The sequence below is a fragment of the Haliotis cracherodii genome, unplaced genomic scaffold (assembly GCF_022045235.1).
Source record: "Haliotis cracherodii isolate W230 unplaced genomic scaffold, xgHalCrac1.p SCAF_16, whole genome shotgun sequence".
In the NCBI taxonomy this organism is placed as follows: Eukaryota; Metazoa; Mollusca; class Gastropoda; order Lepetellida; family Haliotidae; genus Haliotis; species Haliotis cracherodii.
The window spans coordinates 6,835,404-6,857,448 of NW_027266271.1; the positions used below are offsets into that span (position 1 = coordinate 6,835,404).

Here is a 22,045-nt window from a genome sequence, read left to right on the forward strand (position 1 = left end):
TCCTGCCTGCCTATATTGACACTTAGTCCCAGAAACAAACATATGTAAACATATATATCTAAATACATATATATATATATATATATATATATATAAATATAAATATTCCAAATGACACCCAGAATAATCCATAATTTTAGGAGCCATGGCAATCTAGACTTGCCAAATCATTCTTGAGTTGGACTTCTTTTTTTAATTTGTTACTCTAGGGTCTGGAAGAATCCAATGCCTGCCTGTACTTGATAGAGTTGCAGGAGTTACTACAGTCTGCTGTAGTCAAGCAAATGACTGCACTTTTCATGTGTAATCAAAGTGCTAAAAAAGGAAAAGCACACCGTATACAAAGGCCTGACACCTGATGCACATGTAGTGGAAGGGTGTATGTGGGTGTTTAGTCATCAAAAATTGATCACACATTCAGTAGTAGTATTTATAGATTGCAACAGTCTATTCTTAAAAACATCACACATGACTGTCGATATCCCATACTTTTTTTAAAAACTTAAGCGATGAGCATCAAATGCTCTCAGGCATATGAAAGCATGCTCGCCTAACGAACCTACATCTCTGTCAAATCATCTTACAAATTAATATTCATTCAAAGTTCCAAATGCAACTCTGAATGTATTGACAAATATAGAATTTCCACAATAGAAAACTGGTACTCTGAAAGGTGATAGTATTAAGGCTATACATTAGACAGTTTGTGCATCAGTATTTTAAAAAAATTCTTGTTTTACGCTGTATGAAATTTTCCTTGTCATTTAATATTTGTAAAATTGAAATCTATGATTGTTAACATCATATCCAAAGGTTAACCCAATCATGTCACCTGAACACTGAACCTAATAACTGTAGTTAAGGCTGACAAGACTTGATGACAACTTTTCATATATGACATACACATGTATATATGGCATTGTCTGTTGACAGAGACATAACAGTGCTCCCAATGTGTGACTTCACACATGACAAACACAATGTGATGTCACACATGTGACAATTACTACCAGGCTATTACCGAGTGTCAGAGTGAATGAACACAATATTGAGACAATAAATCTCTGAATGGCCACATTCATGGCTCTGCCTCATAACCATATACTTAAACACATGTACTAAATCCCATATTGCCTGGTTGCTTAGCACACACAAACAACTGGCATCTAAGTGCTGTAACAGTATATGACTATAAGCGTGGTAAGTCAAGTCAAACGTTTCAAAAGCTTATTACCAATAAGACATAGGGCATGCCTAACAGTACCCATAATTTATACCTACATAGACAACCTTAATCATTTCTCGAAATTGACATGTGATACAGCAAACAGTCATAAATATGACCTTCCCGACCAATAAAGCAAATATTTACTGGCTCTTGCAAACTCGTATCACTCCATTTAGTTAATAACACAAAACCTTGAATCTCAGGGCACAGAAGACTACAGCCTTGAAGTCCTCAGAATAAATCTACATATTACATCCTGAGAGTGGGCCGCATTTATCCAAAACTCAACACCCAAAACATGAGTGGCATGAGGAAGGCTACTTACACCCCAAGGTATAAATATCTGCAACGGCAACACTTGGCGACACATCCCCTGTGTCCTCTCACAGGTACAGTAGGTAATACCTGGCGACACATCCCCTGTGTCCTCCCACAGGTATAGCAGGTAATACCTGGTGACACATCACTGTGTCCTCCCACATGTACAGCAGGTAATACCTGGCGACACATCACTGTGTCCTCCCACATGTACAGCAGGTAATACCTGGTGACACATCACTGTGTCCTCCCACATGTACAGCAGGTAATACCTGGTGACACATCACTGTGTCCTCCCACATGTACAGCAGGTAATACCTGGTGACACATCACTGTGTCCTCCCACATGTACAGCAGGTAATACCTGGCGACATCACTGTGTCCTCCCACATGTACAGCAGGTAATACCTGGCGACACATCACTGTGTCCTCCCACATGTACAGCAGGTAATACCTGGCGACACATCACTGTGTCCTCCCACATGTATGGCAGGTAATACCTGGCGACACATCACTGTGTCCTCCCACATGTACAGCAGGTAATACCTGGCGACACATCCCCTGTGTCCTCCCACAGGTATAGCAGGTAATACCTGGCGACACATCACTGTGTCCTCCCACATGTACAGCAGGTAATACCTGGCGACACATCACTGTGTCCTCCCACATGTACAGCAGGTAATACCTGGTGACACATCACTGTGTCCTCCCACATGTACAGCAGGTAATACCTGGTGACACATCACTGTGTCCTCCCACATGTACAGCAGGTAATACCTGGTGACACATCACTGTGTCCTCCCACATGTACAGCAGGTAATACCTGGCGACACATCACTGTGTCCTCCCACATGTATGGCAGGTAATACCTGACGAAACATCACTGTGTCCTCCCACAGGTACAGCAGGTAATACCTAGTGTCACATCCCACAGGAACAGCAGGTAATACCTGATGACACATCACTGTGTCCTCCCACATATATGGCAGGTAATACCTGGCGACACATCCCCTGTGTCCTCCCACAGGTACAGCAGGTAATACCTGGCGACACATCACTGTGTCCTCCCACATGTATGGCAGGTAATACCTGACAACACATCCCCTGTGTCCTCCCACAGGTACAGCAGGTAATACCTGGCGACACATCACTGTGTCTTCCCACATGTATGGCAGGTAATACCTGACAACACATCACTGTGTCTTCCCACATGTATGGCAGGTAAAACCTGGCGACACATCCCCTGTGTCCTCCCACATGTACAGCAGGTAATACCTGACGAAACATCACTGTGTCCTCCCACATGTATGGCAGGTAATACCTGGCGACACATCCCCTGTGTCCTCCCACATGTACAGCAGGTAATACCTGGCGACACATCACTGTGTCCTCCCACATGTATGGCAGGTAATACCTGACGACACATCCCGTGTCCTCCCACATGTACAGCAGATAATACCTGGCGACACATCACTGTGTCCTCCCACATGTACAGCAGGTAATACCTGGCGACACATCCCACATGTACAGCAGGTAATACCTGGCGACACATCCCACAAGTACAGCAGGTAATACCTGGCGACACATCCCACATGTACAGCAGGTAATACCTGGCGACACATCCGACATGTACAGCAGGTAATACCTGGCGACACATCCCACATGTACAGCAGGTAATACCTGGCGACACATCCCACATGTACAGCAGGTAATACCTGGCGACACATCCCACATGTACAGCAGGTAATACCTGGCGACACATCCCACATGTACAGCAGGTAATACCTGGCGACACATCCCACATGTACAGCAGGTAATACCTGGCGACACATCCCACATGTACAGCAGGTAATATCTGGTGACATATCCCACATGTACCAGTGTACAGCAGGTACATAAGGGAATTGACTACCTCGATATGGGGATGGTGAAGGGAGACAGGTCAAGCCAGTGCATCTGTTGGTAGTAGTACACCGTGAGGTGTCTGGTATGACCGTCACGTTTCTTCAGGTTCACCCTTGCATAGAGGGTGTGCACAGAGAAGTGGATTTGCTGGATGTAATCGTCCCTCTGTAGAGAATAACCTCTTGCTGTTTCAACCATCTATACTGTCTATAATGGAATGCTTGGAACTTGAAACTGGATATATTATAAGGTTTTCGAGGCAAGTTCCAGAGATCTAGGAATTTTCTGACATGGGCCCTTAATGTCAAAATTTCATATATATTCATTAAGTACACCCACACTTGCCCATACAGCACAATGTTAAAATGCCCCACTTTTTCAAAAGGCCCCACCCTAGAATTATCCCTTAAGTTCATTAATACAATTAGAATGATAACACTGTCAGAAGGCATCATTCATGCATGCTTAATTATACCCCATCTCCTCTGGCTGTTTTGAGCACACATCAGAATTTTCCCCCCCCCCCTCCACAGTCAACTACTGACTTGTCATGAATGTAATAAACACATGATCCCATTCAAGGAATCAGCAAAATGGAATGTACTAATGTACGTGACAAACTAATCCTCAGACTGAGTCAAACATAGGGTACATGGAAATGAAGTTTCTACTCAATATTGTGTTCCCAAGTCACAGGAAAATTCATTCCGTGGTATGTATTAATAACCATGATCAATTAAAAAAGAAACATGTCAAATATCGACACATCAATGCAGCATTTACAATATGGTCAAACACACTGTAAAAGTTCTGCAATCTGCATACAAGCAGGAGTAAGCACTACACACCCAACCTAGATAATTGAATTCAACAGATTCAAACTGGGCCACCCCCCGTGAGCTCTTTGCATAATTTCTTCCCCTCTTCAAAAGTATAAACAACTATTTTCGGCACTATTCAGGCCTGTGAAGAGAGAGTTTTTACCTGTACAAAAAGCCATTAGTTCCGTTAAGCTCTTGAAAAGTAGGTTTTACATAGTTACACAGGCCATTGCTGTTTACAGACTGTCCAACTATTATATTTTACACATGTGACTGTGTGTTGAGCTTCATGCAAAGTCTTAAGTTCATTATCACGTAAAATAAAGTACATGTCTTTCATTGTCATACCCTTCAATACATCTTTGTTGGAAAGTGTTTTCAGGTATATATTTAACTACAAATATTTGTCCACAAATGTAACAGAAACTTCATATTCATGACATGTTGGTTGGTTAGTTGGTTTGTTGTTTAACGCCGCACTCTGCAATATTCCAGCTATATGATGGCGGTCTGTAAATAATCAAGTCTGGACCAGTCAATACAGTGATTAATATCATGAGCATTAATCCATGCAATTGGGGTACGATGACATGCATCAACCAAGTCAGCGAGCCTGACCACCCGATCCCGTTAGTCGCCTCTTACGACAAGCATAGTCATCTTTTACGGCAAGCATGGGTTGCTGAAGACCTATTCCACCCCGGATCTTCACAGGTGTTCATGACATGTAACTCCTCACTTCATGATCATGATTAAGGTCATTTATCCAAATTAAAAACTGTCATAAACAATCCATAGGGTCACCAAATCATTACACTAACACTAAAATGATGCTAAACTTCCAACTTCAGTTTTGTTAACACAACACCTTTCTTGTGGAGACTATGTACATTTACACATTACAACAAATTGCTGACTTAACCATCACACGTTATGCATGTACACATGATAAAACATTGCCCACCTTCACTTTGCTGTAGACTTCTTCCTAATTGTTTAGCAAAGAAACATCTAGAAGTTTTCACACACAAGATATCTAAACTGGCTTGATCAGTCACCTAGTCTTCTTAATCTACTTATAGATCAAACTTCAATACTCTGTCTGGCGGTAATGCCGTGCACACACATGTCGACCTTTCATCCAGCATATCCTCCAACTTACATAATGTCAGACAATGGGTACTTGCGTCTGTATAGCAGTCACCACCATGATGCATGGTTAGACAGATACCATTACGTCAGTGTAAACATCCTTACATTCTGTTTCAGTTGCATAAGAAACCTTATGCTTAAGCTCTTGAGAAGATTAAGCCTCAAATAAAAAGAAGTTTTAATTCTGTGCAAATTTTGTTAAATATATATCCAAGTGAACTTTTATCAGAATGATTGCAGTAAAACATTCAATACTTAAGCAAATAGTCTGGCAAGCTTGTGAATCCCAAATGTACCTGTGATAAAATGTACTGAAAATATATGGGCCAGGAGCTGAACAGGCTATAGTGATCTCTGAATGAATGCTACTTAAAATGTCAAGGAAAGAAGACTTTACTTTGAGAAAATTGAAACAAGAGTCACAAAAATGTTGAAAAATATCACCAAGATCACAATAAAACCACAATAAATGTTCACTCCATGCAATCAAGCATGTCCTTTGACAAGGATAACAACCAACAACAGTACTGTTCATTTATTAGGGTATTCACCAGTCACACTGCATGGCACTTTCTTGAAAGATTAATCCTGTACAATCACTGGGCAGAAAGAACTACTTTTCCTTATGTGTATTCAATGAAAATACATGGGTCTATAAAAAAGTTTGCCAACATCATTCAGGCCTTGATACCCAACACTGCTGTCTATGAGTTTGCTAAACACCACAATGAGCTGCTACATGTGAGAAAGTTCTGAGATCACAGATCCACTAAAGCAGACACACCTCAGCAACAGCACTCCCCATGTGGATAACTATATTCATCAACCCCCAGGGCTCTCTGATCTCATGCTATAATGGCTATTAAATCAGTAGTGGGGACCGACAACCTTTTGCTTTCTTCCATTGATAAACAGATCACTGATGTCAGGGATTGATGCAGCATTCTAAGAGCCCTTGGCAAGAAGCAAAATGGAGAAACAAAGCTACTTTTTCTTTGTGCGTGTGTGTGTGCGTGTGCATGCACGCATATTTCTGTTAGAGTAATGTATGGATACCTGTTTATAAACGATATACTACAAAATAGATCTACATTCTGCCTCTGTCAAGTATCACAATCTCATTGGACAACAAATGGGTCTATTAATTATATGTTTCTGTAGTCAGCAACACAAACACATCTACAAAAGCACAACTCTACAACTGTAACATCTGTGTTTTTTTATAAAAGTTTATCAAAATGAACTGGAAATAATTGGATAGTATCCAATCAAAGAAGAAATGACTTATTTTCTGGAAACTGAAACCAACCAACATGCCTAAAACTGATTACTTGGATCAACACTACCAGTTATACTTTTACAAACAACAGCAAATAGATACGCTCTACAGTTTGACTTATGTGAGGTGAAACAATGAAATATTGGGGTCATGAAAGACATGTTACTTGTTCATTTGTAGCTAGATAAAGGTGGTGGCGACATTTATGTTTGGGGGCTAATATATCTATGCCTCATTTGGCGGAGATTCATCATGTTCATAATCATGGTTTCCCATAAAAGATCCTTCTACATGTGGGTTATAGGAAAAGAATGATTTTGTTTTTCAATTTCTGAGACAATAAGTCGACCACTACAAATCAACACTGCTCTCACTCCAGTTGTATCAGTAATACATTTGTGGCGTATGACATTTGCTATGTCCGATTACCTTACAAGTCTTGTATTGAACATGTGTGAGTATATACGGAACAAGCTTGAACTCCTTGACCTAAACAAAGTGGATGTAGATGATGCATTGTTAACAGACCAATATGTCAAACTCAAATGTTACCCCACCTGTTATGTAATCAAGTCCATGTGATAGATAAGATTTGGAAAAGGACTGATGCGGTTCTAGGTAGGAGGTCAAGGTCGGGCTGAAGGTCAAGAGGTCACTCCGCCCACTGTAACTTCTTCTTCCTGCAATGAAGAAGAACATACATAAGTCATACTATGGGAACATATATCACATCATCATGTATCTAGGTCTAGATCAATCACTGGCAAAGATTAAAATATGTACTGTCTTTGTCAGGTGTGTCACAAACAGAGTTTGTGATTCTTCTGCCAAGACAGTTACAGTAAGAACATGGCAGCATATCAAAGGTCATATAGTCTTCATGTCATCCATGTCCTGAAAGAGCTGCATAAAAGCTGTTATCAATGTTCATGCAGCGGAAGAAACTAACATTTTTGGTCCACTAGTCCTTATAATGAGAATATATAGCAAAACCCTTAAAAATGGCAACTATCTACTAGTCCCTATGATACCTTAACTATTGGGCAGTTGGGCAAGGACTATAGGACTAGTGCCAATTTCTAACCCTGGTTCATGTGCAAGAGTGAGTGAGTTGGGTTTAACGCCGCTTTTAACAGTATTCCAGTTATATCATGGCGTGTCAGCTTATTGTGGGAGGAAAGCCCGAAGTGATGCAGGTTTCAGATGTTTACCGCTTCGGTGAAACCCACGAGCACGGGTATGGTGCTGACAAACCTAGAAACATAATCGGGGCGAACCGGGATTCGAACCCACAGTCATAGGTTTCTGGCATGCCCAAGGGCGCAACTCTGCACAGCAAATTGCAGCGCCCCCCTATGTGCAAGAGCAGTTGCTCTCAACAAGTGAAACAAATGTTCATGATATTGTCAAGACTTGAGTTTCTGTTAGAAGCATCAGTCTTGTGGCCAAACATTGAAAAAAGCATGTTTCAAAAGTACCCGTTACTTACAACAGAAAGTCAACCATCCAGATTCCATGACATGGTAAAGATAGCTAATCCAAGCAATATCAATTGCATGTGAATTTCTTAATCTTTTCATGTTTTTTTTTATATTTTTTATTTTTCAGAGCCTTACCCCACAGGGTTTGTCATGTTATCTTAGATTAGCTGGAAAGCAAAACCAACCCAGTGCTGATCAATACTAATACTTCAAAATGTAACTTTCAAAGCCCTAGGTATTGTAGTCCCCCTGAACCCCTCATGTGACATCGAGGTGGTCGTCATGCAGAATAACTAGCACTAAGATGTACAGTGGCAGGATTACTGCTTCAATCACACAGCTTTATGTATGATCCTTGCCATTAACTACTAAAACATCACATTTTGCTGCTACTGATGTCAACTTGATTTCTATCACTGAGTTTACAATCTATATTCTCATTGCAGAGATCAAAACTAAACAAACCTGCTGGTCTAAGATTGGAAAAATGCAACTCTGTCAAGCATTAAGTGTACTTATTTATATATCAACACGATTAACAACATTTTTGTAATCACAAACTGTCCTTGTAAAGATAAATCTTAATATTGACCCTAACTCCTATACAACAAACTCAAAATGATATTTTGAGTCAAGGGCAGACAATGATGAGCATGGCTGGCCAGTGCAATAAGGAATGTAAGTGCACATACCACTTCAATTGTATACAGCTACCAATCACGCTCCTGGTCATGCTACAGGGCCACACTGATCTTCTACAGCTGAGCCTTACCAGGAATGACAATAGTTAACTGCAGAATTCTCACAACTGAAAGCTGGCCTCTTGATGACCTCCGTTTTCACATCCTGATGATTTACCGTAACATAACACTGTTTAATTAAATCACTTGTCTGGCTTCCTTTTGTTTGGTTTCATGAACTTAAGTGTTGAACATTCACAGGTTGTTTTATTCAATAAAGAACCATTTTTAAAGAAACACTTCAAATACTTCAAACAATTTTTTATAACTGTATTTTATTTATCCATAAATTATTCATAACTGTATCATATTTATCTATAATGATCATGATTATCATCATTGGGTCATTATATCATTGACAATAATTAGGAGATAAACAAACTGTGTTTTCAATGTAGAGCTAGGTTACCTGTAGATTTAACCCCGCTAAATTGAATTTGGAACCGAACGCGCAGCGTGAGGTTTCAAATGTTAAATTTAGCGCGGTTAAATCTACAGGTAACCTAGCTCTACATTGAAAACACAGTATGTTTATCTCCATTCTACCATTACTAAATAAAACGCGAACTCTTTGGTGTTAGCAAATATACTGAGTGAAGCGGCATGGGTTGAGTTCTGAATTACGGAATCACCGAACAAAATATGGTGCTGTATATACTCAAGCAGTTTGTTTACACCGTTATACTTCACTCGAACATATGACAGGCATTGAAAGCATATAAGCAAGGCAACTTGGTAAGCTAACATGAGGTGGGCATCCCTAAAGAAAAAAAGCAAGCTTTGCCAGGCTTTCGCTCTACATCGCGCATCACCATTATGACGTCATATCGCTCATTGTGACGCAAAAAATATGACGTCACAGTTGTATATAGAAAAGCGCCAAAATTCCAAGCTCTCTGTTGTCTCCAAAACGTAAATACATTCCCTTTGTTGATTTCTGTCATGTTTTTTCTGCACGAAATGTATTGCCACACATCCTTTGAATATTGTAGTAACTGCATATGTGCATTTCGTAACCTGTAATTGTAGATATAATTATTTAAATATGCCTACCGACAGAGACTGAAAATAGTACTATTCTGTGAATATTAGCTTCCGCGGTGATGCGGCCGTCAAACCAGCTGTTTCAATCAGAGGGGGTTTATTGTGATTTAAAAGACTCTGATTGACCAATCAGAATCGAGTAAATTCCAAATTCATGGTAGAATCTTTAATAACAACTCACATTGTTGGAAACTGAGTTTTTATAGATACTGCTTTAGCATGTTCAGAGAATATCACTGATCTTTTGAGAATCTGTTTAGATTATCATTCCTGAGAAGCAAAGTAACTGATTTTTTTAACACAAAATTTTCTCAGCAAATATATCTACCATGTATACAAATTATGGGGAATCAACATGTTAAAGGTTAGTCTCAACTGCTTATAATTGTAGGAATGGGAATTCAAATATGTTTTATACAGGGAATAACATAAAACTCAGAAGAAAAGTAGAAAATGATGCATAAAACATCTTGGCCTTCATTCCATGAGTGAGGACTAAAGAGGATATATGAAATGCCTACCCATGCGTTATGAAGATGTTACGTAGATTGCAATCTCAAAGTTATTCATGAAAGATATCTTGTATTACACATTATCCACAGTGAAATACATCTAAAAACATGTTTTCCATATTGAAGTCTATCTAATTTAACTTCTAAGTGAAACGTTACAATTTGCATCACCATATTTTGGATATTTATTGCCGTTACATTATGTGATGTAGAGAGCCAGCATTTGCAGGGCCTTTCTGAAGTGTGTATGGAGATGAGAGAAGCGTGGGAAGAACCTCACACAAGGGGAATGCAAGCACATGGTCTGCTTGTGCTTACTGCAAGATTTAACTCTTGTCCAATGCCAGGAGCAAGAAGGGCCAAAAATGTCAGCCTGTTCATACCATAACAGAGATATTCATTAAAAATTACCATTAAGTTCTTTTATGAAGATACAAATCTTTGCATGTTAGTCATCTGATAGTAACCAGGGTAATGAATTTAGCACAGTACTGTTGACTTGTTTTCATTATGAGTGTCGAAGATTCATCACCATATACCAGCTTCTATAAGAGATCTGTGTGTAAAAAGTTCAAATTTGATTTAAAAATTTCCAAGGATGAAAAATACAATCATTATCATTGTTAATGAAAGCAATAACATCATGCCAATTAGGAATAGGTAAATACAGATTATTGGGTTGTGTACTGGTATTTTTTACAATAATAAATCCACAATCCTAGCCACACTCTCACCTTTCCATGACATTGTCAAGCCAGAAGATGGGGACATGAGAACGAGGATGACAGCCTAATAACAAGCATGGTGCCAGAGGAACAAGAAGGCCAAGATCATGAAGATGGCCAGGACTGAGACACGTGCTGGCCAGGACTGAGACGCTACATAGTTATCACCTAACTCCTTACTGGTAATGCTAAAAAGCATTAGAGACAAATGTATGACGGCTAAAGAACATGTGGCATCCACAGTCATAGGGGGAGTCCAGGGAGATGTATTCAACCCTTCTTCAATACGTGAAAAAAATAGATAAACTCGACATGAGAACTCAAATACATCTGATCGTATTTTTTAACTTGTATATAACAGCAGATGGTACTTTTTACAGCTGCTGTTTATTGACCATGTGGTAATACTCTGAGGCTTAGCTGGGCATGTGTAACCTCTTGTGGGGGTAAATGATAAAAAGTTTACAGGTATTATGTGTCAAGAATAACATGCAAATTTTGTCAAGAGAAGACAGATGTGGTTTCCAAACAGAAAATATAGCCTTAGAGATGTGCGATATGAATAGAGTTATGAGAATAACAGAAATTCCTGGTTACATAAAAAGAATTAACAAGATACCAATGATACTTTATCTTCCCTTTATAACGCAGTCTGAATTGGTTAATCTTGATGTGAAACCTGCCAAAACACCATATATTGACACATTTATCTTATATATCAAGTTTGTTTTTATATAAATAGCATGTAACATCTTTCCATTGACAAACAATATACATATCTTAATAGTGAAGACAAGAGCTGTCATTGTATCCTGTTGAGAACCTAAATAAACTTACTTTACATTTTCTGTCATACATACAATGTAACCACAGATTATCTCCTTTCTTATCTTGCTCTTGAAATGTTGATGAAAAATAGTATATTCAGTTTAAAGAGCATAAAAATTGTACCACAGTGCAAAATACACTGTTTGAACTTTATAGATAAAGTCTTAGAATCTTAATGACATAGATAGACATTATTCATACAAATAATAAAAATAGGTAATTTTGATTACCTACTGGTTGTTTTCATTATAGAAGATGTATTTGTTCAAATATTAAATGTACTAAGTCTGAGACTTCTTCCTCTAAGTCTGAGACTTAAATATTAGTTTTTGTTCTCATAAGTTTAGTTTAATGACTGAAATAAATAACTTCAAACATCAAAATGGACTTTTTTTTAAAAAACATAAATTATCAACTGAACACAAGTGTAAAGCACAAAATGGAAATAGTGTCACATTTGTTTCTTAAGTAAAAATAATAACAAGAATTTGTCTTTCAGTTAGAAAAACAAACAATAGGATAACAAGAGAAAAGGTATCAACCAAAACATAAAAATCTTTGTGTAAAGTTTGTGATATTAACATGGTGCATTGAAAATGATAATGCCTTGATATTTAGCCCAATACTGTCAGTGTGAACAGACATGCTTTGCCTGATCTAGCTGTGATGCAACAGTCATTTGGTTATGTGGCAGTAACACCTTCTGGAAAGACATGAGATGGAATGATGTCCAGGGAAATACCATGACCAGGGACCCAGCTGGGGAGACTAGACACCAGCAACTGGGTTATTGACAGGCCACACATGATGGCTACATAATGAGGCAGCAGCATCCACCTAAGTATTTCTAAATGAAGGCATTACTCCACAACCACCTTGCCACATGACATCAGCAACAATTACTCCTGCTGAGACAAGGAAAGGAAATAGTTTTCCAACATCTGCATCTATCATTTCTTCCTCTGTTTGGGAAATCAAATTCGCAATCTGTGCAAGTTTCACCAATTAAATAATTTTTGAAACAAATTAAATTGACACAACACATGCTGATTAATCTGATTTCTTCTCAAATGACACTTATGTGTGATATCTCCTTGCTGCTTTGAAGACAAGTTGGTATGACGCATAGACAAGGCCTTGAAACAAGAACAACTATCTCATTTGTTATGAAGCTATCATTAATACTCTAAAAAATCAAAAAGATTTTGATCATATCCTGCTGTTGAATTCTTCTTGATGTTCATATGGAACTGGTGTTCTATCTAAAGACCAATAGGTAAGCACTCTTATAGACATTAAGGCTCCAAGATTCCAAGAATTCTCCATGGAACCCCTGGTCTGTTGATACATCACACACAGTAATAACACTACGAGACATGGGGAGGATATAAGAAGCCCCAGTGTTTTCTATTACCCCAATGAGGTTGGTGGGGGGTGAGAGAGACAGAGGGAGAGAGACCAGGTGAAAAACAGAATGCACTAACCACAAGGAGGGTCCCTCATCTACTTCATGCAAGAAATGCAACAATGTAATTGAAACATGCTGCTCAGAAATTGGGAGAATTTCTTCAGTATATTTTTTCTTGTAAAAAATTATTCATTAATTGTTCAAAGATTAGTAATTTTTCCAAGAAGTCCACTGTTATGAAATATTTATCCCATCCTTCATTTTCATTTTATTTTGTTGGATTGTTGTTTAACGCCGCACTCAGCAATATTCTAGCTATATGACGGCGGTCTGTAAATAATGGAGTCTGGACCAGACATTCCAGTGATTGATATCATGAGCATCGATCCACGCAATTGGGATCGATGACATGCATTAACCAAGTCAGGGAACCTGACCACCAGATCCTATTAGTCGCTATTTACGGCAAGCATGGGTTGCTGCAGACTTATTCTACCCCGAATCTTCACGGGCCTGGTTTTCATTTAATGACCATGACCAAAAAGGTGAGGAGGTAGGACAAGGGCTCTTTTTGGCCCACTGGAAATGTTAAATTTTAAAGTTGTAGAAAACATTGAAACACCAGTATGAAAATTATCACATATGTTAAATGGCTGACATGTAGCATTTCTTTCTTACACTTGCAAGTTTGGGACTTATGACGGTCAAATACACAAATGCAGCTAAAATAAGTGAAAAAGGCAGAATTTTTAGCAAACAAAAATCTAAGTACTTGTAGGTCCATAGATTTTTTACTATACATTTGTAATGTTTTATTGTGTATCTTAATGTGGCACTTCATGAAACCCCTTTTGAAAATCTCTAAAATCAGCCTTTTCGAACAATTGTATTCTTATATATATATACACATTCAGTGAATAATATACTTTTAACTATACTCTCATTAGCATTTCAACATAATTTTTACCTGAACTTATGCCAAACATACCCCCTCTCCAGATATAGCAAGCATACCAATAGCACTAATGACCATGGACAATGGTTATGGGGTGTACGATACACTAGCTTCCGTATGTTATAAATGTAAACCAACAAACAGATGATTTACCATGTTGTGATAGAGCACACAAAACAATAACCTTGGGCCAGCGTACACTTCACAACACAGGCCCACTATTCACAGCTAGCTGATTTGAAGGCACATAAACACAATTTACTGTAAGCCTGAAGCCCTTGACACAGCCAGAGATAGGCTCAACTATAACGCCACCATGAAGCTTATACTGCAAGTTTAGCAATTCACTTTCTTCAACAAAACACTCACAATAACCTCTAAACATGTCAGCAACAATATCATACTGCAACAGTTCAAGCTAAACACTTACAGGATCAGGATTTTTTAGGTCCAGTTCGAACCAATACACCTGTGTAATTTTCAAACCATGTATACATGTATTTCTACTCACAACTGCATATAAATATGTTCCATCGTCATAGGAACATTCTACCTATTTAGAGTAACTGGTTAGAATTAAGCAACAGAAACTCTCACTCTTCATCATTAAAACTGTCTTCTTTTAAAAATATATATATATTCATATTGTATCTATTTAAACTTTCCTTATCTGACAATCCAAATTTACAATCAACAGAACATAAAGCCTATCACACCACTCTCAAATTACCATTAAGTTTACAAATTTGAGACTCAAGTCAGTCAGTGAATGTTTTACACCATTGGCAGTAGTCTACCTCTTAAAGAAGTAATCAAACATTCACATCAATAACTTGTATTAAATGAAACATTCCCACAAAACTTACCCCCAGATCAGTTGTGGAGGGATCATTATACTGATTATTGCATTACTGTGCTGCTGTAGTCCATGTACTACCCATGGCCATGTAGAGTCAAATGTACACTACCCAGTCTGGCTGCCGCCATGTGGCTGTATGTTGGAATGACCTTGCCGCCAAGGAGCATCATGCCATGTTGCCACTTTCAATAGCTCTGTTAATTTACTGCTGATATTCCCACCTAGTGGAGACTGCAATACCTATGAAGGATCTCTCCTTTGCTCACGTCCTTGGTGGTTATGATAAAGGATCTTCTCTAATTTTGATCACCTCAACACTCTTGACTGGCAAAACCTATGAATATTTATGATATGTGTAGAAACGATAGCAATTTTGGACCCTGAGCCTACAAAAAGCATTATTCACTATGTATTCTGAATTAAACACTGACAATAACCTCATTATCATGATTACTCCAAACTTTTTTCTGTTATATCATCACAACACCCCAGCAGCTTTAGCATATATCCAACACTTTACACCTTCCTCAATGAGTTTTCAAAACCTTGCACTACCAGTGTTCTTGTATTCTGCTTATTGTTTCATGTTAATATTGTAAACATAATGTAGAGGTAACCCTGCAGCTGAACAGAACCTTTGGCATCCTTTTAATAGATTTTAGTCTTACACATGTACCGCATGTGGTATACTGTATATTTCTCTTGAAATACTGTATACTGCATGTGATATATATATCACATGCAGTATACAGTATTTCAAGAGAAATATATATATATCACATGCAGTATACAGTATTTCAAGAGAAATATACAGTATACCGCATGTGATACATGGTCTAATAAACTAAAAAGCTAAAAGACATCTTAAATGGTTCGGTCTTTTGACCACTGGTAAAGTTTCAGCTAGACAAGACAACTTGTTTAACCATTTTGATTTTTAAACAAAATAAAAAAAATCTAATGATTTTATCCCTAATCGCTGCTTTCACTGAAAAAGTTCAAAGTGTTCCTCCACAACTGCCTTGTAATTTAACTCAATCAAATGATTTTTGTTTAAAGACATTACAGCTTCTCCACTTGTTCATCATCCCCTTGGCATGAAATACAACATGGCAAGAGACACTCATATTCTGAGTGTCTTTTGTTATTCGTCACAGCATACTAATAAAATCATCTTTGTCAGACATTAAAGAAAAATAATTAGCACCAAAATAAGGTTATCTTCAAATACAAAAGCCAATTAATTCACAAATCCCCGATACACTGCTAATGAAGCGTGGAGAACTGAGACAAAGGAAGGATTGCAAATTTTTCCATATTCTTACAAGACTCCACGAGTGGAAACCTGCAGAAAGCATTATGCATGTTAAGGGCAAGTATCGATTCTGGCCATTTGCATTCTCAATGTGACATGGAGATATCGGTTTTGATCCGCAGTGGGGCAGGAATTGGGGATTACATCATTCCCAGACTCTCCTGAACACACACCACTACATGCACTTAATCTAATCATTTCATTTGAGACATCATGCAATTGCAAATTGGAAGTCATTGTGACATGGACATCACAATTGAAGCAATTTGGAAAATCATGAGTTGCACTTAAACAGCAATTTGTTTCAAAGGCTTCATTTGGATAGTTACTGGCGTTTGACAGTCTTCTCTGGAAATACCTAGCATGACTGCATTGTCGGCAACACTGACTATGCCGACAATTTGTTGTAACTTCCAGACACAGATCACATTAAGTTCAAAGACAAGATCTCATAACCATCCTGCATTACCAGTTCTAGAATGTGACATGTTTGCAGGATAGAGTCACACTATCAGTTCCCTTGCACATTTCGAAAATCTTCTTTTCATCTGTGTTAGAATGCTAGGTGGTCAAAGGTCCAAAGTCACTGGATAAAAACAAATTTTAACCCAATCAATTCTATGACTGGAAATGCGCAGTGCTCCTATTTACAGTAAGAACATCCAACAAACTCTGTGACTAATGTTATGATGATGATGATAAGATACATTCATCCAGTCATAATCATAATATGCTATCACACATTCACCAGAAGCCAAGACCGACATTGGTTTGACAATAGAATACCTGAAAACACATTTGACTGAATTGGGTGTATAATCAACCTAACCAGCCAGTTTACATAACATAAACAATGACGCCAATCCAAGTACAACTTTAATGCTTTCTGAAGAGCTTGTTTACAATATCATAAGTAGCCAACTCACAACATTAACATGATTAAAGCTGTATGCCTGAAACAAATTACCAGAGAGTCCATGACCTACAAGACTGAATTACGTTGACTGCATCAGCTTCTTTCCCATTACCATTCCTGCTCCTGAGTATGCCTTACTCCTTCAGGTTAGATTGTCATCTCTTTCACACTTCACGGTAAATCCCTCACAGTCAAAATATCCCATAAAGCACTGACCTACATTTGTTTTAATCCAGAACCAACAACACAATTTTAACATGTTTAACAAGCTTGTTCAAATTGACACATGGAAATGGTCCAGGGTTAGATCCTGACCCACGGTCATCATAGACAGGTAGCAGGGAGGTGATAATTGTTTAAATATTCTGCTGTTCCATGGTCCAGCACAGTTGATACCATCATCATTAATGTTACATACTGATTATTACATAATCCCACACATCACATATAGCCCCTACAGCTTCTCAGGAGTCACATTATCACGATCATTGGTACCAGTGACACTAATAAGCTTATTAGCTTCATTCAATGAGCTCAGTCTTTTCAGCAAACATGACATTAGCATTACAAAGAAACATAAAATAACCTTAAGTGTCAGTTGGTGATGAGGAACAAGAAACCATTTTATATAGCTATACAATATAAACTGGTATCTTATTTCAACAAAAGCTTTGACTACAACATTACAAAACCTATGAAACTATTCAAATTACACATTATCAAAAAGCAGAAAATACTGAACCCCAACTGGCAAATCCCTTGACAGAGGTACATCTACAAATGTTTAGGGCCCATCTGAGATAAACAGGTGACATGTATTCAATCACAGTAATATCTCCTGTTTATGTCTCCCGGGTATTTATATGTAGGTCAACACTCAACAGTGCATGTTATCTGGTCCTGCCTTCATATTGCCTTTTTTAAGAAAGTGTATGAAACTCCCTAAAGCAGCATCAAACAATACTTATTTTTAGAGTTATACCCATTGAAACTCAATGACTACTCTGGTTAGTGTACTAGCATAATGTCTTACCATATTGCATACTATGCATGAAATAGCAATTTTTCCCAAAACTTGTAGTTGTACCTAAGAATGGGGTGTGCACACTACACCAAAAACAAATGCGATATTCAAATAACTTGAGGGGATTTCTGGAAAGAATTTAGGTCCCAGGAACCTATGCTGGTCTTTAGAGGCGACTTAATGGATCTGGTGTTCTGGCTCGGTGATTTGGTTGATTGCATGTCATTGTATCCAAGTTGCATTGATAAATGCTCATTATGTCAATCACTGGATTGTCTGGTCCAAACATGATTATTTACAGACTGTTGTCAAATAGTTTGAACATTGCTGAATGCAGTGTTACACAAGCAAACTATCCAAATTGCCCATCAATGGTAGTATTTCAAACTTACTTGGCCTCAAAGGTAAAATAGGCAGTTATGGTCTGACAGAATAACAAAGATAGTTTTTGCCCAAAACAAATCAACACCCGTAACACAAAATCCTACTTTTTCCTTCCTGTAGTTATTATAAACGGTAATAAAATCCCATTGTTGTCATGGGGAAGTGGCAAGAAGAAATGTCTTTTGCTTCCCTCTGTTCAAATATATATAAAACTCATGCACAGTCAGCTTGATATATGAAGGAAGGTTTACAATCTGTCATGCTATCTTCTACTTTCAGAACAAGAAAACAGTCAAATCAACAGGAAACTTGAGCTGAAACTGAAAACAAACTACTCACCATGTTGCACAATGTTGCACCTTACTTCCATTACAATTCAACTTCGAACAAATATTTTTTGTTCATAATAGAAACTCCTCTGAAGCATTATATCACCAATGTGAAAGTGATCCCTCTAAGCATGCGGCCTTGCCTGACGCCCTGCTGTAGGACAGCTGCTTCAAACGGGATCCCCCCTCTGTCAGGAAATCTATTAACAACACCGTTATCAGTAGTGCAAAAGAAACATTTGAGTGAACGAACATTTCACAAAAAAGTATTTACCTTCAGAAGGTGGAGTAAAAGACATTCCTTCATCAATTTCAATGGTGTTTCATTCTATCCCAGGTAATGTCCTGATTGTCACAAATTCCCAACCCTAGTATTCAAGCCTGGAGTTTGACAGCGGATCAAGTGTTTGTCAAACAAGCGCCTGCCTCTTTACATTACTTTCTCGTTATAAGGCCCAGCCATGTCCAGTAAACACAGGCTCACACCAACAAATATGTCCCCAAAACTTTCCTCAGTCTTTCAGATGACCACCATTCATGTTTCCGTCTCTTTCTATTGGGCTTTGATGACAGCTAGCTTTCATGAAAATTATATTTGCTCAACTGGTCAGGTAAATTGAGAAAGGGTCTGAAATGAAGAAAGTTTTTATATGTCTATCTGACTTATGTTCAATATTATTCCTGCATAAATACTTCATAAATCGCTCCTATTGCACACATGGCTGGACGCCATAAATACATATGGCACATACATGCTAGTACAGTATTCATAAAGCAAACATGGACTTCAAAGTTCTACATTAATGATTTATCACAATGTATTGGGAGTTAGAATAAGTAATCATAGTAATAATTGACACTATTGATTATTTTTGAAAAATATATTTCAGTTTCTGGTATTTTCAACATAGAAAGGTTGTTGACAGGTCTAAGAGGATATTAAAGTGTGTATATTTTTGGTTGGGTCCATTTTGTTTAATTTAATTTCATAAGACATTTTACTTGCTTGAATACTGAACTTTGACTTTTCATATGCGTGTTGTATGAGAGACGTAAATGGGGATCAGATGGTAACAATAATGTGACATAGTTATACTTATAGTATGTCAGATAGACTGACAACATGGATACTTCTTCCTGGTATCAATCACTGGTTTGTCTGGTCAAGACTGAATTCCTAACAGGCCACCATGTTGCAGTTGACTTAAGGATTGACCGTGTATTTGTTTCGGTTCATTGAGGTATGAATCGAAAAACCAATGTGCAAACTTTGCACATTGGTTTATGGATTAATAACTCAATGAACTGAAAAAAATACACAGTCAATGCTTATAATTAAATTCAACAGTATAAAACATGTTTTATCTACAATAGTTTAACCCAAAACAGTTGTATATATCAAAACAGACAAAAATGAGATTGATAAACATGAATCAGGTGATTGTGTAATTTATGCACATAAATTGACACGCATACACTGTCAGTAGCCAATCAACGGAGAGCAGGATCAAAACAATGTTCATTGGACCTGTCAGTTAAGACAAGAGGCGAAAAGAACTGCAACAGTCAGACTGTAATGAACTGGAAGAAATATGTCCGGGAGAAGGCGGCGGTTTCAAATTACATGGTCAGTTACCGCCAGATTCAAACATTACTTCCCTGATTACGGTAAAACACAGTTGGAAAAATGCTAGTTAGAAAGGAAACCCGAAAACATGAAAGTTGAACCGAGGCGAGCATAAAAAAAACAGGCGAGCGAGCCTGCAAGTTTGCTGTTTCACTCATTCTCGGCCATCTGTTTCAAAGGGTAGTTTGGACAATGAGTATGCATGAAAGTCGTGCATGACGATACACGTGAGCAGAAAAGGAATTCCCTCGGCTGTAATATTGGGATTCCCCGACATTCCGAAGTAATGAAAGTAGTGCGCCTCGGTGGGCGTGGCTTAATTTTTTACATTCATTGGGAAATGAATGCAATAACACGTGACTAATTCAGCTAATCAGAATACAGGAATTTCAATGAACACAACGAAAATTTAATTATTACACTGTAAAAGAACAATTACTCACTCATTATACAAGTGCTTATCTACAACCTACACACTACAACTTCCTTCTCGAGTGCCTTAGACTAACACTTAGTCTCCGAAAATATATAATTTTGATAGAAACAAATTACTCCATTAAAATGCAAAAGGAGCCCCAGTGAGATGGGAGATTCAGACCTTAAGGGAAAATCTAGACTTGCTCTATTTAGGGCTATAGCATTACAGTAAGGGCTGGGCGAAAGGGAAAATAATATGGTTCAGGGACTATGAGACAGACCAAAATGTTGTATATATCTGCGATGGTGACAAGACCATGCTATATTTACCCCCCAAGCCCTGGTGATGCAGTAAATCCCCGCTAACACATGTTCCACGACTGTTGATTCTCAGAGATCTCTGGATGATTCATGGCCACACTGACTTCGATATATTTGCCTTTATGTTTTTTGTTAGCTTAACATTGGTGCTGGTGTCCTTGTGCTGTCCCTGCCAGTGTTGATGTTGCTGTTGCACTTAGCATGGGGCTATTTGTGCTGGGGATCCCTGGATACAGCATCATCATCACAGCCCAGAATAGGTATAGCAACAACACCTCACTAACAGTCACACTAGGGGAGCTTACACGCTTCTCCATAGAAACATTTCATGCACAGATTAATGTTACACAGTGAGTAACTGTGACCCCCATAAGCGAATACATATCCAAAGTGTAATGATATGGCAGGACAGTGTTCTATCCCAAGACAAGCCAGCTATGATAATACATTAGCCCAC

The 22,045-nt window shown here is 38.2% G+C and overlaps 1 protein-coding gene across 8 annotated transcripts in view; it reads right to left on the reverse strand.

Moving 5' to 3' along the window:
- LOC139463757 (supervillin-like) overlaps positions 1–22,045 on the reverse strand; it is a 166,818-nt gene that overhangs the window by 105,032 nt on the left and 39,741 nt on the right. For 4 of the 8 annotated variants that reach the window (XM_071245033.1, XM_071245032.1, XM_071245038.1 and 1 more), the window contains exons 1-2: positions 19,498–19,537; positions 7,261–7,383 (exon numbers count right to left, since the gene is read on the reverse strand). In XM_071245033.1, coding sequence (XP_071101134.1) covers positions 7,261–7,383; positions 19,498–19,522 — 148 coding nt within the window. In that variant the 5' untranslated portion in view covers positions 19,523–19,537. Of the gene's footprint in view, positions 1–7,260; positions 7,384–19,497; positions 19,538–21,597; positions 21,617–22,045 lie in introns of those variants that run through there. The other 4 variants (XM_071245034.1, XM_071245036.1, XM_071245035.1 and 1 more) reach the window with 2 other exon arrangements.